The 14,931-nt window shown below is 38.3% G+C and overlaps 1 protein-coding gene across 1 annotated transcript in view; it reads right to left on the bottom strand.

The window, feature by feature from the left end:
* The window catches only part of TTC27 (tetratricopeptide repeat domain 27), a 293,427-nt gene extending 278,903 nt beyond the window's left edge, over positions 1-14,524 (bottom strand). The window contains exons 1-2 of the mRNA XM_075203668.1: positions 14,419-14,524; positions 11,066-11,251 (exon numbers count right to left, since the gene is read on the bottom strand). Of these exons, the coding sequence (XP_075059769.1) occupies positions 11,066-11,150 (85 nt within the window). The 5' untranslated portion in view covers positions 11,151-11,251; positions 14,419-14,524. The remainder of the gene's footprint in view (positions 1-11,065; positions 11,252-14,418) is intronic.
* Between the last annotated feature and the right edge of the window lie 407 nt (positions 14,525-14,931).

Below are 14,931 nucleotides of genomic sequence, written 5' to 3'. Positions count from 1 at the left end.
CATACAATTATTATACCAGTGTGAAAGGGAATGATGGTAAACACAGTTTTTCTCTTCTAAGCTCCAACTCAGAGACACATACTGTATTCCTGGATAAATGCAGAGTATAAATCTCACTAAGCCTTAGCAGGCAACTGGTTAATGAAGAATATAATTATCCTATAAAGCTGTAAAACGAACAAATATTAATCAATTTGTGTTGGGTGCACATATTTGCTCCAAAATGGAATACTTTATAACGAAATTAGATTCCCCAGGGTCAGTTCAGAAAATATAACATTATGACAAACTCAAGAGCCCTGGAATAATGTGTAACCATAATTCACATATACCTGCCTGACCGCTGCTTGAGTAGTGTGCCTTGAAAAATAGCACTATAAAAAGGAATGTCTTCAAGCCATTTAGGATAATGATGAACAGCAGTTTTATCTGAGATGTGAGCGACTATGGATCACAAGTTTTACTGCAGCTACTTAGTACTGAACTATGTGGGGACATCCCATCCCACCATGCAAAGAAATTATTATTATTTTAAAATTGCTAATTTTAATTCTCACTGTCATACCATGAATCAACTGTTTTGACTGACCATTGGTATAATCTCTAAAACCCATTAGTGACAAAATAGCAGTCTTATTGTACAAGGTCTGAAAACACATACCTATTGCACAGTGGTACACATATATAACAGATATGAAAATGCCATATCTTCTCCGTAAGATGCAGACCTTTTTAGCATAGTTTAAAGCAATGGGCCAATTTTATTAAAAAACAAAAAACTAAACATTATACATCTCTGAATTCATAACACATCAAACCATGAAGTGGATGGGCTACAGCAGCAGAAGACCACACCAGGATCTTCTTCTGTCAGCTAGGAACAGGAAACTGAACCTACAGTGTGCACAGGCTCACCAAAACTGGACAGCTGAAGATGGGAAAGACGACATAAATCCATGGGTGCATTCTGCCTGTGTCCACTGCGCAGGCTGGTGGTTCAATGGTGTGGGGAATGTTTTCTTGATACACATTAGGCCCTTACACCAATTGAAGACAGTTTAAATGTCACAGCCTACTTGTGCATCCCTTTATGGCCACGGATTACCCAATACGCCCAGTAGCCTTCTCAAGCTGGTTCCACAAACATGACAAGGAGCTCAGTGTACTCTATGTATGGTCCTCCACAGTCACCAGGTCTCGATCCCATAGAGTATTTTTGGGTTGTGGTGGAACAAGAGATTCTCGCAAAACTGCATCCATGCCTCTGAGAGTTCAGGCAATTCTGGGGGCAGTTCTAGAAAGGTGGAACTAATAAAGTGTCTTTGAATGTATGTATGTATATTATATCATAATATATATATATATATATATATATATATATATATATATATATAGAAAACAAGTTGCAAAGATACAAGTTGGCGCTTAACTCAATATTTGGAATAATTAATCGTCCATGTAGTCCAGGGGTCGGCAACCCCCGGCACGCGTGCCAGATGTGGCACGCTGACCACTTTTGTCTGGCAAGCCGACGCTGAAGCTGCTTCAGCAAAGCAGCCGATGATGGCCGAAACAGAGCTTCTGCGCATGCGCAGAAGCTCCGTTTCGGCCATCATCGGCTGCTTTGCTGAAGCAGCTCCCAGGTTTCTCCAGAAAGACGAGTCTACAAAGGTAAGGGCAGCAAATTGAGGGGCACATATACCTGGCATACTTTGCATTTGTGGGGGCAACTGTGGCATGCTATATATTTATAGGGGCAACTGTGGCATGCTATATATTTATGGGGGCAACTGTGGCATACTATATATTTATGGGGGCAACTGTGGCATACTATATATTTGTGGGGGCAACTGTGGCATGCTATATATTTATGGGGGCAACTGTGGCATACTATGTATTTGTGGGGGCAACTGTGGCATGCTATATATTTATGGGGCAACTGTGGCATACTATGTATTTGCGGGGGCAACTGTGGCATGCTATATATTTCTGGGGGCAACTGTGGCTTGCTATATGTTTCTGGGGGCAACTGTGGCATACTATGTATTTGTGGCGGCAACTGTGGCATACTATGTATTTGTGGGGGCAACTGTGGCATACTATGTATTTGTGGGGGCAACTGTGGCATGCTATGTATTTGTGGGGGCAACTGTAGCATACTATGTATTTGTGGGGGCAACTGTGGCATACTATGTATTTGTAGGGGCAACTGTGGCATGCTATGTATTTCTGGGGGCAACTGTGGCATACTATGTGTTTCTGGGGGCAACTGTGGCATACTATATATTTATGGGGCAACTGTGGCATACTATATATTTATGGGGCAACTGTGGCATACTATGTGTTTCTGGGGCCAACTGTGGCATACTATGTGTTTCTGGGGGCAACTGTGGCATACTATGTGTTTCTGGGGGCAACTGTGGCATACTATATATTTATGGTGGCAACTGTGGCATACTATGTGTTTCTGGGGGCAACTGTGGCATACTATATATTTATGGTGGCAACTGTGGCATACTATGTGTTTCTGGGGGCAACTGTGGCATACTATGTATTTGTGGGGGCAACTGTGGCAAAGTATGAATTGTGGGCACAACTATGAGGCATAAGATGAATTGGGGACACAATTATGAGGTATGATGTGAACTGGGGCACTACTGTGCGGCATAACGTTTTTTTGCTGGTCCCTTACTGTTAATATGATATTAGCCTCATAAAATGAGATATATATATATATATATATATATATATATATATATATATTATATATAGCCGAGAGGGAAGAGGGCGGCTACAAATTGCCCGGGCCTGCTTGGTGGCCCGAGTCCCCACTGGAGATCTATCTTTGAAAATACATTTTTTATTTTAAAAGTACTTTTTTTTATTTTTTTTATTGAGTGCAGGGGGGATCGGTAATAGCTAAATCCCCTTCAGCTCAGGTACCTTCAGACGCCAGGTCATGTGACTGCAGTGGTCACATGGTACTCGGCGAGCTGCTGGATATCTTCCCATGCTGTGCAGTGGAGAATAAGGTGAGAAGGTGTGCTGGAGAGGGGGCATGTGTGACTAAAGGTGCTGGGCAGAGGGGAGGCAAGTGTGATTAAAGCATGTGGGCAGAGGGGACATATGTTTGCAAAGCTGCTGAGCAAGGGGGCATGTGTGAGTAATGCATTTTTCTGTAAGAGGGTGGCCTGGTGCTTTTCACCTGCTAGACAAGCCTCCAATGATGCACTGCACGCCCCCAATTGTACGACCACTTGCATGGCAAAAAAAATGTTGCGCCGCTGCTATGCGGCGGCACAACATTTTTTTTTCTATGCTTGACTATAAAGGGGGATACATGGAGTTGCTATACTGGGGCCATGAATTTCTCTAGGCAGCCCTGTATGTATTTATGTATGTATATATAGATAGAGATATATATATATATATATATATATATATATATATATATATATATATATATATCACACCCAACTGGCACACCTGGGCTTCACTAGATTTTAGGTGGCACTCTGATAGAAAAAGGTTGCCAACCCCTGATGTAGTCTATGATTGTCAAACACTTGCCAATGTACAGATGACTGCTGATTCACAATTGTACCAGACAGTGTTTCTGGAAGTAATCTAAAAGGAAATGGAGAGGGATAGGGTGTCCAAATAGTGCAGTATTGTTAAAATACCGTCCACTACATTAATTAACTAATTTATGCGTACAATAAAGTGGAATATTTCAAGCATGTCAGATTCTCTTTCCAGAATATTTCAAAACATAGCAGGCTCAGTGACATGGTGACCGGCAAAAAGTAAATAGAGAAACCAGAGATTATCCTTTTGTAATTCAAACGTGTACACCAAACCCAACCAAAATTATATATACATACATAGTGGCAAGAGCACACTTCTGGTGAAATACATGCAAACAATTTCTTGACTTTTTTTACTTTGTTTTATTGTCAGGATGGTAAAAGTATTTGACAATATAAATATTACACACAGTTTCTTGTGACCCTAAACACTAAATAAACAGAGACTAGCTCTCTAGCCACCAGTCAGCTTCTTTAGCATTGGTCACCCAGAACAGTGAAACAAGCAGCTTTTTATACCTGGCACTCCTCCAACAGCCCTAGCTTGATGGACAGGTAGCACTCCCATCTTCCCTTTAAAAGGGAGCTCCCTTAGCTGCTCTTGTTTGCTCTGACTACAGACACACCTGTCAACCTGGGAAAAGACACTTCAAATGTAAGTTAAATCAAGACTCCAGACTCTTTGCAATTTTTAAAATGGCTTCTCATTAGTCCTCCCACTCACACACCCCTCCAAAAATATCACACAGCTCCAGTTTTAACCAATGACTGTTAAACTAAATACAATACCTGGGAGAAAGGCTGAATGTAGCAGTCCCCTTCCAGGATCCAGAGAGGATGTGGTACTATAATGCTCCGCTCTCTCCCTAACCAAAACTTGGGTAATTATAGTGAAAGTAGTACACAAGTAGACAATACAGCTTTGAAGAAAGAAGATCAGGTAAGATCAAATATAAAATAAATTCTAAAGATGTGCATACATAGACAGATTAGATGTGTGTCCCATTCACCAAACACTCAGGTCATATGAATGAATCAAGTAGGGCCAAGTTAGTGCTGCCAGCTGATGACCGCACACAATGGCAAATAGAGGTCATTAACTTGATGGATATTAATGCAGTGGCAATCATCATTTTATCACATTCATCAGGACTGCTCTTTGCTTTGGCATATTCACACAGCAATTTGGGACCATTTAGGGCTTAAGTGACCAGACTGTCCATTCAAGTCATTGCATGTATAGTTGGAGACACATATTCCCATATTTACAAAGTTCACCAATAAAAGCATGATGTCCACTTAACTATGACAATTTAAGGAACATTATACACTCACACTGATATCAATCTGATACACTTGAACATTTCTATTACAAAATCTCCTGAACCAGTTGTACTATATATTTTGTGCTATAGAAAATGACTAATGAACATGCTAGATAAGATGGAAATAAATGTTAACAGCAGGTTTTCATTTGTCTTAACCAGATACATTTCATAAATGCTGATGATTGTTTAGATAGTCGGTATGAGAAAGCATGGTCAAATGCTAGTTTAAATTTAGCTCCTTTGTTAGTCAAGGGTTTTATATTTTTATCTCTTTTCATTTTATAATGATTGTTCTCATAAAATAATTTGAGGGGACTTCAGGACTCTTTGCTCTGCTGTCACTATACAGCACTTGTCTGCTTGCTAAGCCAACGCTTCGTAGTCCTAAATGTGCAATCATGCATTTTCTCTACTGGGAAAAAAAAATTAGCAAAAAAACATTGTCAGTTCTCTTGTGTGCTGTCTGAATTTCCATTGCAGAAAGTGGCTCTTTAAAACTAAAATGGAAAGAAGCCTAATAAAAAGATCACGCACATTAAACCTACATGCATATATTCTTACATGTAAAAGTAATTAATGAGCAGTCGATAATGACTGGGGGTAGTCATCATGGTAAGATTAATCTATTGGAGTACCTGAAGACACTCCGTTGAGCCCTAACCACCATGAGCCTTATGGAAATTAAAATAGCCTTTGTCATACATGTAGTTATCTTCTCCTGTCCTTGAGGTCTGCATAATTCTCTCTAGGTTGTACTCAGCTACATGGGTCTTCTTCTGACTGTCTTTGGCTGTAGGGGCTCGGCTAATTATATAGATTAGGACTTCAAGAGTGACAACTTTTCCACCTCACCAGTCTAAGTAAAATGATATGGGTCCCTGAGACCACTTGTCCATTATACCATTATATTATATTTTTTTATATTTTAAAATAATATTTTTTTTTATATATATATTTACATTTTTTTAATGAAAACATAAAAACACATACAGAATATAAAAAAATGCAAATTACTTGAATAAAAGAGTCTCATCTTGAGACTTCAGAAGACCCCATGGGGTGACCCTGCTACAATGAAAGGCACTTTTTTAAAGTGAAAAGTACTCTTTGGTAGTGCTAGGGCTCAGCAACGCGCGCTAGCCACCCGCTGGGGCCCAGCAACGCGCGCTAGCCACCCGCTGGGGCCCACCAACGCGCGCTAGCCACCCGCTGGGGCCCACCAACGCGCGCTAGCCACCCGCTGGGGCCCACCAACGCGCGCTAGCCACACCAACTAGGGCTTTCTTTTCTTGTTTAACTTGTGAGAAAACACTCTCTTTTAATTTTGTTTTTAATTACAAGTTGTTGCTGCCTTTTTTAACAGACACAATGTTATTTAGAATATACAGTGTGGTTTGATACAGAGATAATGGACCCCTGTAAGGATTCATTCACTGGTGTAGACATGCTGTTTTTTCCTGTGTTGACCACATAGCAACAGAAATGAATTTCCATGCTGTATTGTAATCAGTTTTGACACATTTTGACATCTTTTGTTAAACTTCATTCACATGAGACAAAATATATGATACAACACTTAAAAAAAAGTGCACATATTTGCACCTGAAAACACTTCTAAAGGGTGTCACTGTATTGCTGGACCACTTCCAAACCTAATGCAAACTATATGAAGAACAAATAGCTAGAAAACCCGAACGCAATCCTTTCAGGACCATTGATGTAAGAAAAAACTGTTTCTAGATTTTTTTTTGATGTGCACATTTGGCAGTTAGACATCTATAATCACAAAAACTGGACATATAGTAATTAAGAAGAATCTGTTTTTGATAGTCCAGTTTAGTCAAACTAATGAAAGCAAATATCTGATTGGCTGTTATTGACTTCTGCAAATGTTCTACGTGTATCATTGTATTAAATAATCCCACCATGGCACTATATTTTATACAGTTTTTCTAGCCTTCAGGGATTTATTGACCAGCTTGGAGCAAACATGCCAATAATAATTTATACAACACAGAGTAATAAGTACTAAACCAGTTTATATCCTAGTTAGTAGACTAAGGAGCATCACTCTTTGACTCCCTTTGTCAGCCATTCAATGTCTTGCCATATTTCTCCTTAATGTTTCCAATCCCATCTAAAGCCAAAGTAAATTGATGCTTGCAACATATATAAGGCTTTTTTTCTATATATACACAGATCAGTAAATCATTTTGTAAAGTTTGACATAAATCATACTTTAATCTCTCCTCTAGCGGCCTGGCTGACGTCACCTGGTGCTGAGAAAGTGCTTGCACACATGTTTCCATCTATCTCCTTTCACTGATCAGCACACAGTGGAATATGAAAGCAGAGAAGCCTTGATTGATCAATGTTTCTCTATTTAGAGGCTGCAATGTATAATCCAATTTGAAAACAATGAAAAGTATCAGAAAAATTAATTATTATAAAGTTTTAACAAGAAAACATAATGTAACACACAAACATGAGCAAGAGTTTTCTACAAATGAATAAGCAGTTCTTCCAAGCCTAAAACAACATACAATAACCCAGACGACCAACTGTGTATCACTGGATTTGTTTTGAACACAAATGTCCATTACTGTTTAAAACACTTATGTTTAGAATGTTATACAACCCTACAAGCCATCTGTTTGATATCTCATTTTATTCATCATGTTCGCAGACCTAAGGTAAGGTACACACTGAAGAATTTTCTGACCAACGTGTTATCTACAATGACTTTTCCTTTGACTGAAGTTCCGATCGCTCGGACCATTCAATGCGTACACACTAGTCATGTTTTAGACGATAAATATAAGACCGATCGTCCATGAAGCGATTTTTCCCTGCCATATTGTCGTGAGCAAAGATTAGAAATTTGTACGCACTAAAACGACTATGTAACGATATCCCCAAGAAATTTAAATAAGGAGCAGAGCATGTACAATAGTAACCACCCCAAACCTCATAAAAAAGCGAAGGCAACATGTTTTCTTCATACATTCGCTAGCACGTGTACATTGTATGTTCGTTCTCAACCGCAAAACAAAAAAATATTTTTACTAATATGGATACTTTTGAAGAACGACAAGAAACTGCTCTTTTACTGCTCACTGTGGCAAGAAGACTGCAAGACTGTATAGAACGTGTGTTATATACAAAAATGTTTTTAATTATGCAGGCAGACAAATGTAATACACATATGTAACCTTTTTATTAATGTGTATTGAGTGTGCAATCAAGTGACACATAGCTATAATTAAGGAGGCAGACATAAGCAATACACATATAAATAAAACTTTGTTATAAGACTACACTGACAAAGGTTTATAATTAAACTGGCAGACATATGCTATAGGCATTAATGCAATAGACACCTGCTATTGCTTTACCACTAGAAGCACCTATTTACAAAATGAGCGATGTGCGAACACCACACCACGTGGGACTGGTACAGGCATCAGAAATTAACATACACACGCCCCCAAACGAGTCGCAGTTTGAGGAACTATTGGCACTTGGTCTTGGATCGATTGGAAACTTATACACACTACATGATCATTAGGTGGATTGGTCAGGAAATATTAAACAGTACAACGTTGGCTGATTTGCCCGATTATTGGATGAAAACACCTTGGTGTGTACCTAGCCTAAGTCTTCTACATTGCTCGCTGTTTCCAAGACATTCAGTGTTTTTGCCACAAGAAAGGTTTGAGATACACGATTTATCTTACCAAAATTTGAATTTGTGATGCATTCAGCAGGACACTCAGGCTAACCAGTGTGAGTTCATACGAACAACTAAAGACAACAACATTGGGTTTGTTATCACACATTTGCAAACACAAGCCCTCTCTAAACAGCCTACGTTAGAGTCTGAGATGGATATAAAATATGGATATGGCCACCTTCCTCTCAGTCAGTTTAGTGAGATGTAGCCAATTCCCCACCTATGATGGTGATATCTGCAGGGACATTTCCATTATGTTTGCTTATTCCGTGCAATAAGTATGCCTACCTTTGAGTGAATATAAGTGTTCAGATTAAACAGATTTAAAATGCGCATGTTGCTCAACCTTTTGTAGCTGGATTCCCAAGTCTCAGTGTATGATTATTATATCCCTAATACTTTCTTATCTTTTTTATGTCACATAGCCAGCACCTCCATTGTACACAGCTGTTTTGTTTTTTTACACCACTACTAGCCCATAGTCCGCTCTGAACATTAAACCAACATGTAAGGATATAAAGGGAGTTGCTAATAGAATTTACATATAAACATTTCAAGAGCTTATCAGAACTCAAATTATTTAATACATCTAAAACAAGGGTTTGATTTGGGTACATCCCTACAATGCACCTATTAAAGAGCAGTATATGGAACTTTTTTGAGTCTACACAGGCTGATAGCTTGAAGTGAGGCTGATAACAAGGAGACAGAACTAAAATCTATTTGAGGCAAACACTTTACTGTATTTTTTGTAATCTTCTATATTACTTTTTCGACTAAAAGTGTTTATTAGAGACGTTTCAGCTACACCACTGAACATTGAAGGTGTGCCAGAACACACATACAGAATAAAAGCATAATTAGAATCCTGATTGCACATTTTATCTCGTGTGGATCCCTAGAAATATTCAGTAGGATTGTAGAGAACGGAGATAAGAGCCTTAGCGGAGTGGTTACTAATTTTTTTTCAAAGGGAATGAGTGGTCTAGAAGATTACGCAATGATTGATGAAAGTACTTTATTTGCACAAATTGGTGGAAGTGCGCCATAAGAAATCCATGAGAAGTCTGTAGGTCAGAGAAGGAAAAATAACTAATCTTGTAATCTTAGTTTTACCTTTGACCAGAATAGTGTGTACTGAGAGAGGCCCAGAAAAAGCTTCCCTCCTAGGGGGAGCAAAGGAGTGGGAGCTGTAGCTAGGTTACATACTTTACTACAGCAAGTCCAGACAAATATATGGCTTTATTCTCCAGGGGAAGCACCCTCTGCTCATGTGAACGACCAGAATGAAATTACATATACCAATAGAGTAAAATATAAACTGGATAATTCAACTTGAGCAGACTTTTCTTCACATCGTATTGCTGCTTATAACAGCAGTAGGGAATCTGTGTGGAGGTTCCTTTTGCTTTTATCAAGTAATCAAAAGGTAAATTCCCGGATAAGAGCAGGACAGAGTGTGGCTGGCAGCCAGAACAAAGCATATATATAGGTCAGGGAAAGGAATGCAGTTTCAATATCAACCCATACCCTGGACCAGGGGGGAAGAGTGCCATTGAATACACTGTGTCAGTGGGAGTGTTTCTTAAGAAGATTAGAGATTGACTTAAACTTGCATTTCAACAGTGAACAGTCCAGGTAAATGGGAGCACATTAGAGCTGAACAGTTTTGAGAACAAGGTGGTGTCCAAGAATTATAAAAACTTATGCAAGAATTTTGTGTGGAGGGAAATAAAAGATGTTTTGTCTGGCCTCTCCATCAGCTAACCAGTGAGTGTTCTTTTAATAAAAATGCAAATTTCCTAAATGTTTCAAGATGGACACTAGGGGGTATATTTACTAAACTGCGGGTTTGGAAAAGTGGAGATGTTGCCTGTAGCAACCAATCAGATTCTAGCTGTCATTTATTTAGTGCATTCTACAAAATGACAGCTAGAATCTGATTGGCTGCTATAGGCAACATCTCCAATTTTTCAAACCCACAGTTTAGTAAATCTAGCCGTAGAGGTGTTATTACTGGGTGGGTGCAATCTGCCTAGCCTGGGGTCTAATACCATGTTGAAGTCCCCACTGTGGTGACCAGCGAGATTAGAGCATGATAAAAAATAATTTCATTCCTGAGGGTGTCATTCTTAGATATACCTTATTCATGTCAGAAAGTACCAAAGATTATAATATACTACAATAAAGTACAAGGCTATTAGAAGCTATCGTGACCTTTATAAAGGCACTCAGCTTGCGGTCTTGTGCTTTTGTATAATAAACTCCTTAGTGAATTCTAATATCCTTTTATTTTACAGAAGGGGTGCATTATACAATACAAAGACACCACATTTCTATATTCTAGTTATATGTCACTAACTTAAGTCCTACACATTGTTATAAGTCCAGTTCACATTTATAGGGGCTGTTCTTACCAGCATTTGCCTCGGCCTCATATTGCTGTTTCTGTGATGTGGCTTGGAAGCCCCTGAGCACATCTAGTTCCAGAGCTGCCCACATTCAGAAAGAAGAGTGAGCACCAGCACAGAAGGGAAAAATGCAAAACGTAGGTCAGTAACCGGATGCTCTTTGACGGTGTCTTAATAATAATCCGGAGAAACCTGAAAAATAATGTAAATAGAAACAACATTAACATTGAATTATTGTACATCTGAACCATTAAATATATTATAATTAATGTACATAGTCCTTTTGTAAATTATGTCTTACTGAAATTAATGTGGGTTTTTTTTAACCTACATAGTGTCAAACTAACAGATTTTCTGCTCTAACAGCTGTTAAAGCGCTACAAGGTGTTTGGGACCAGAAAAAAAACAACTGAAGGAAAAGAAGTGCTTTAGAGAAGCCTATGTGATTTTTCCTGCACAGGTCACATAAGGAACAAAACAGCTGTTTAAAAAAATGCTTAGATATCTCACAGGGCTTTTCGGGTAGCAATTTTCCTACCAAAAGCAGGAAATGCTCTAAAATATAAAGATCTGTTTCCGTAGCTGTTTTACTGCTGAGTGAAGTTTTCGTGTGACACCACCCTACAATATAGAGTAAAATGTGAGGATAAAACAAAAAGCCAGATGAGAAGAAAATTGAAGATTTTTATTAGGTGAGAAATTCAAAACTGGAGAAAAAGGGAGCAAAATAAGATGTGAGAGAATGTGACAAAGAAAGGAGGTAGAAGTAGAAAGAATTCACTGTGATAACCAAGACAGTAGCCCAATATGTGAACTTTAAAGGATAATGGTCTGAAAAGGGCAGTTAAAGTATAGAAATAAAAAACCACTAGGTGGCTTAGTGGTTAGCACTTCTGCCTCACAGAACTGGGGTCATGAGATCGATTCCTGACCATGTGTGGAGTTTGTATGTTCTCCTCTTGTTTGTGTGGGTTTCCTCCATGTGCTCCTGTTTCTTCCCACACTCTAAAAACATACTAGTATGTTATTTGGCTGCTATCAAATCGACCCTAGTGTGTTGGTGTGTTCGGGAATTTAGACTGTAAGCTCTATTGGGGCAGGGACTGATATGAGTGAGTTCTCTGTATAGCACTGCGGAATTAGTGGCACTAATAAATAAATAAATAAATGATGTCCACCACCTCCTTGTCTCTTCTCATATTTAACAGTGTAATAAGTGAAATAAAATAGGGCAAAAACATTGTTAACTTGCAAAGCTCAATCATCATTATTGTTTATTTGTAAGATGTCACAAATTCCGCAGCACCGAACAATCAGCATACTGGTCACACAAATGCAAATTAAACATAATAACAAATGATACAATTAAAAATTACAAGTATAATTAGAAGTAGCAAATATACAAGTACAAACTCCATAAATACAAATTAAAAATAAAAATCACACAATTGCAAGTTAAACATAACGAGGACATTCGAGGTAGACAAATGAGGCTTTATATTTGTTTGTAGGATGAAATCCAGGGGGTAAATATTGGCAACTTTCTACAGAGTCCCATATTCAGATTTGGAATTGTATTTAACTTAGCAACACAAAAGTACAAAATAACAACACTTACTTATTCCTAAATGGATGTCTGACAATGGATGCAAAAAAATAGGACAACCTATGGTGCATCATTTGACTGTAAAACAGTGTGAGTAAATATTGTGTTTTAAGGATCTGTGATCTTTTGTCCCCTTCCATTTAAGATTCAGTATCCATGCGTTCAACTGACTGGATACAATGGAACTTGGATGGAAAACACAATCGTAAACTACTACAGGGACTTTCTAATCTGTAGTAACAACAGTTAACTGTGGAATTGCTGCTTGATTCTATTCTAAAATGCCCACTGAAAATGAGTGTGAGGTGAGGACCAGTAGGAAGCTCCAAGAACAATGCTTGCAGCTTCCTATGGTCCACACAGTCACAAATCATTAACTTACAATACTTTATTCCCAAAATTCACTTTTTTACTGAACCAAATTGAAAGAGTGAGTGGGAATAGTTTCCTCTGCATGTTTTAGTTTAACCGGTACTCAAAAGGAAGTATGATTTGGATTCTATGGCCTGAGCAAACTTCAGGTCACATAGTTGTTCCAGTTTTAGGTGCATTTGACTATTGTAAGAGTACCTAAAGAGGTGTTCCTGACATGGGGTGAGGTGCATACCTGGACACGTTGTGGGGGCGATTTCTTGGCTGGGTTTTGGTTTTGTTTTTAAATGTGTGCAAATAAAAACGAATTCTGAACCCTTGTTAAAGTGGCCTAGGGATGTCAGGACGATAAAAGAGGATCGTTTGCATAGCACCCGGGCATGGAAAGGCCATCATCACTTTTGCATTGATTATATTGATAGCACTGTAAGACCCTTGTCATAGTTTTGCTTGCACACTTGTGACATGAAATCTCAATATGAAACAAAGATCATGCATCCAATTTGTTGATTTCAAAATTATTAGGACAGTGTGCATTGGCAGGTATTATGTTCCATATCATTGTTTCAAAATTGTGGAACCACCAAATGTTACAGAAATATATCCTTTTATTGCTCAATATCTTAAAAAAAGTTATTGCTTAAAAATCCTAAAATCTACTACTGAGTGTGGCTACAATGATCTAAAAAAAATGTAAAGTGTGTGTGTGTAGCAAGAGCAGAAACGAACAGGAAAAGTGGAAAATAAACACAAATTAAAGAATAATTTAGGAAAATCAAGCAAGACAACTGGGTTGGCACTAAGCTATGCCAATCCAAATATATACAATTTTTGCCAGAAAGTACCAAACCATTAGTATAGTCAAAATATAGAAAAAATGTTTTGGAATGCCAAGTGGAGGGGGATTTAAATAAATAAATAAATAAATAAATAAATAATAACACATTATTATTATTATTATTATTATTACCTATGAAGATACACAAACTATATTCTTATTGGTTGATGTTGTGTGGTTACAAATATAGAAACTATAATAGTAAAAGATGGCTATAGCCAAAAACTGTAGTCAGATTTTATTTGTTTATAGGGTATGAATAAACAAAAATTATAGTAAGTGATAACGAGATTCGTTTGTACAACTGATTAATAGATCCGACTGTTCTAGCAATGATCGCAGAATAGATTATCTGTAGAGATCTGCCATGTGGATATATTATTGGAAACAGACTAGGAGGCTATTGGTCAAATAGTATCTAAGCTGTATACTTATATATAAGAATATAAACGGGAAGATATGTCGTATGTATCTGTGGTGCGTCTAGAAGTACTGTCACTATAGGTGTGGATGTGATTAGTTGTATGACAGCCCATCTCTCACCTGTACCCATGTGCGGCTTTCCTGCATCAGTAGGCTGCCATGACACTGCCCCTGGAGCATGCTGGGAGGAGTCATGTGACAGGAGAAGAGTCTGATGAGGTACAGAATTAGGAATGTCTGTATGATATTACGTGTGTGCCGCTATCCTTTACTGTTCACTCTGTAACATTCTACAACATGTGCCAGAACAAAGAGAAGACACCGTGCTGGATGTTAGCGTGTAAGCAAAATATGTTTCTCCTTTTGTTCTGAAACTACAAGTCCCGACATGCACTGTCAGTAAGAGGCTGCACAGGACCCTGGGACATGTAGTGTCACAACCGCAGGAATTTGTCTTTTTCTTAATAAGCAGTCACTGGCAGCTAGCAGTAGTAGAAGTTACCGGATCAACAACAACAACAACGTGATGCTATTACACAACTACTCCCAAATAATTATCTGGGGGGGGGGGGGTTATGCAGGGCTAGGTATAGTAGAGTGTGAGCATGTTTGTCATGTGCAAGCTAATTTTTA

This window comes from Mixophyes fleayi, chromosome 3 (assembly GCF_038048845.1).
Source record: "Mixophyes fleayi isolate aMixFle1 chromosome 3, aMixFle1.hap1, whole genome shotgun sequence".
NCBI lineage: Eukaryota > Metazoa > Chordata > Amphibia > Anura > Limnodynastidae > Mixophyes > Mixophyes fleayi.
The sequence above is the reverse complement of the archived record's forward strand: the minus strand, read 5'-3'. Positions and strand labels throughout refer to the sequence as shown.